A 2,419-nucleotide genomic window follows, 5' to 3' on the forward strand; every position below is an offset into this window, starting at 1 on the left:
ATGAAGATAATAGATTCTAAGTGTAGACAGAGAAAAGTTAAAGAAACTTTCAGTGAAATTGTTTTAAGTACTTACAGAATGGTAAAATTGTGTATGGCTTACTCTCCACAGAACAGCAATTATACACGTTGCCACAATTCGCTATAGCTTCTTGACATAGTAAGTTACTAAATGTATCCATCATTGTTAAATCTGTGTATGTCAATGTTGAAGAATCTGCATGTATGCGGCTTGTATGATTCGGATATGTTCCGTTCATTTTCCAAGAATATATTAGAGATTCAGATGCACAAGAGTTGGTACACATTACTGCAAAGGACTCATGAAGAACTGGCTTTACCATTTCCCTTATTTGTGGCGCGTCTGGAATGTGCAAAACAATATAACATTATAATGTGCCCTAATTTGGAAATTTTCTGATCATTCAATCATTTTTAAGAAGACTATAAAAACTTAGCATTTTATAACATCGTATAAAATATTCGGTAATTAATAATGCTACAATTATATTTACAGTTTCAAAAGAATCCCTCTCTTTTATTAGGTCATGGAAGATAATAGGTCTATAGACCAAATGATTTAAAGACCCGAAATACTCTAATATTTCCAGTACGTCAACCAGTTGTCCCATTTTCAAGTGTACTTATATACAGTTGTAATTATATAAGAAATCAAAATTTTGCTGATAATGAAATGAACAATATACTAGAAGATTTTATAATTGTTAGCTTTTAATAAAACTAATTTATATGTATTTCATTCTGCAATATATATATATATATATATATATATATATATATATATATATATATATATATATATATATATATATATATATATATATATATATATATATATATATATATATATATATATATATATATATATATAGTAGAGTCAAAGTAATAGAGTTAGCGTTACACCATATATAGGTTTTATTTTAGTTATAAATAGCATTTTAATAATTGTTTTATTACTTGTATCTTGCTTATTTTCCAATTATATTTTCACAGAAAATCATGACTGAATTCGTGATGTTATTACAATATTACAATGACATTATAGGTGCATCTTATCTTAGAAACAACGTGAATTTTAGGAAATAAACTTTCATTATTAATTGACAAATCAATCGCAACTTGTTGTCTGTTTAATACTTTAATGAATAATTTGGCCAAAGTGATTTGCTTTCATTTTAAACGTCGATGCAGTAAGCATTACGGCCTAGCTTATTAGTCTGCATTGCATATATTTCACTTCTATTAATTTCAGTAGTCTCTAGATATATTGGCATAATTTATATTGTTCTCTTTATACTCTTTATACTCACCTATCACAATCAACTTCTTAGTAATAGTTTCAACGTCCAGTCCTCGTTTGAGAAGTGCCGTGTAAGTTCCTTTGTGTTTTGCTGAGATGTTGATAAAAGCTAACATAAGAGTCAAATGTTCATTCTCCTGCAAAAGTACACATCTCACTGATAAAGCATCTCTACTCGTACACCGGTCGTTTATGGTTGAAATAATTACATTTCCATTCGTGTCCTTGATTCGAACGGAGATTCCGTCAGAAGTAGAATGAGTATTCTCAAATTTCCACTCAAACGTTGCATTGCATCCAGTAAATGCAAAGTCTGCTCTTTCTATTAAAAACAAGTCAAAGTTTATAAGAAAACAATGAACGTATTTTCAAATGAAATTGCAAATACAAAGCAAACAACCATCGAAATTCGAAATTCATTGTGCCAACCAAGGCAACGTAAATAACTATATCATCTAATACAAACTGACATTAACACGGTGGACATCACTAAAATATGTCTGGCTTTTGCCTAAAGTATTCCATTGTACTAATGTATGTATGTATGTATGTATGTATGTATGTATGTATGTATGTATGTATGTATGCATACCTACTTACTATTACAAACAACGAAGCAATTAAAGAAATTCAAGCAAAAATAAGCTGTAAACAGAATAAAAGATTCCATCCCTGCTGAAAGGATAATGACACAAATTTCCGGTTTCATATCGTTTTGTATCGAGGGAACAATTGTGTGATGTGGATATTGGTTAGTCATCAGTTGCAATATGATAGATATATAGATATATATAATTATCAGAGTATCAGTGGTAGTGTGTGTGTGTGTGTCTGTGTGTGTGTAATTACTAGTTCTACATTAAACTTACACAATTAGAATACATGAAGAAGATAACATTGCATCGTGGATAGGACTTACAAGACCTGTTTCAAATAAACTTTTATTTATGATACCGAAGAATTACTTCGTTGAATTATTTTGCCTTCTCCTAATCGTTTAGAAATGTGTAATCGTTTGATTACAGCACTGAGTGTACCAAAGACAATATCAATATTGCATACTATTTATTGCTTACAAGCAGATGTACAAAATATGACA

At 29.5% G+C, this 2,419-nt stretch overlaps 1 protein-coding gene across 1 annotated transcript in view; it reads right to left on the reverse strand.

Annotated features, from left to right (window-relative positions):
- Nucleotides 1-1,977, reverse strand: part of LOC149793501 (uncharacterized) — a 1,986-nt gene extending 9 nt beyond the window's left edge. Inside the window, exons 1-3 of the mRNA XM_089966394.1 lie at nt 1,921-1,977; nt 1,331-1,642; nt 1-363 (exon numbers count right to left, since the gene is read on the reverse strand). The exon at nt 1-363 is cut by the window's left edge and continues 9 nt beyond it. Coding sequence (XP_089822520.1) covers nt 50-363; nt 1,331-1,436 — 420 coding nt within the window. The 5' untranslated portion in view covers nt 1,437-1,642; nt 1,921-1,977 and the 3' untranslated portion in view covers nt 1-49. The remainder of the gene's footprint in view (nt 364-1,330; nt 1,643-1,920) is intronic.
- Between the last annotated feature and the right edge of the window lie 442 nt (nt 1,978-2,419).

Source organism: Sinohyriopsis cumingii, chromosome 8 (assembly GCF_028554795.1).
Source record: "Sinohyriopsis cumingii isolate HCF-2022 chromosome 8, ASM2855479v2, whole genome shotgun sequence".
Lineage (NCBI taxonomy): Eukaryota > Metazoa > Mollusca > Bivalvia > Unionida > Unionidae > Sinohyriopsis > Sinohyriopsis cumingii.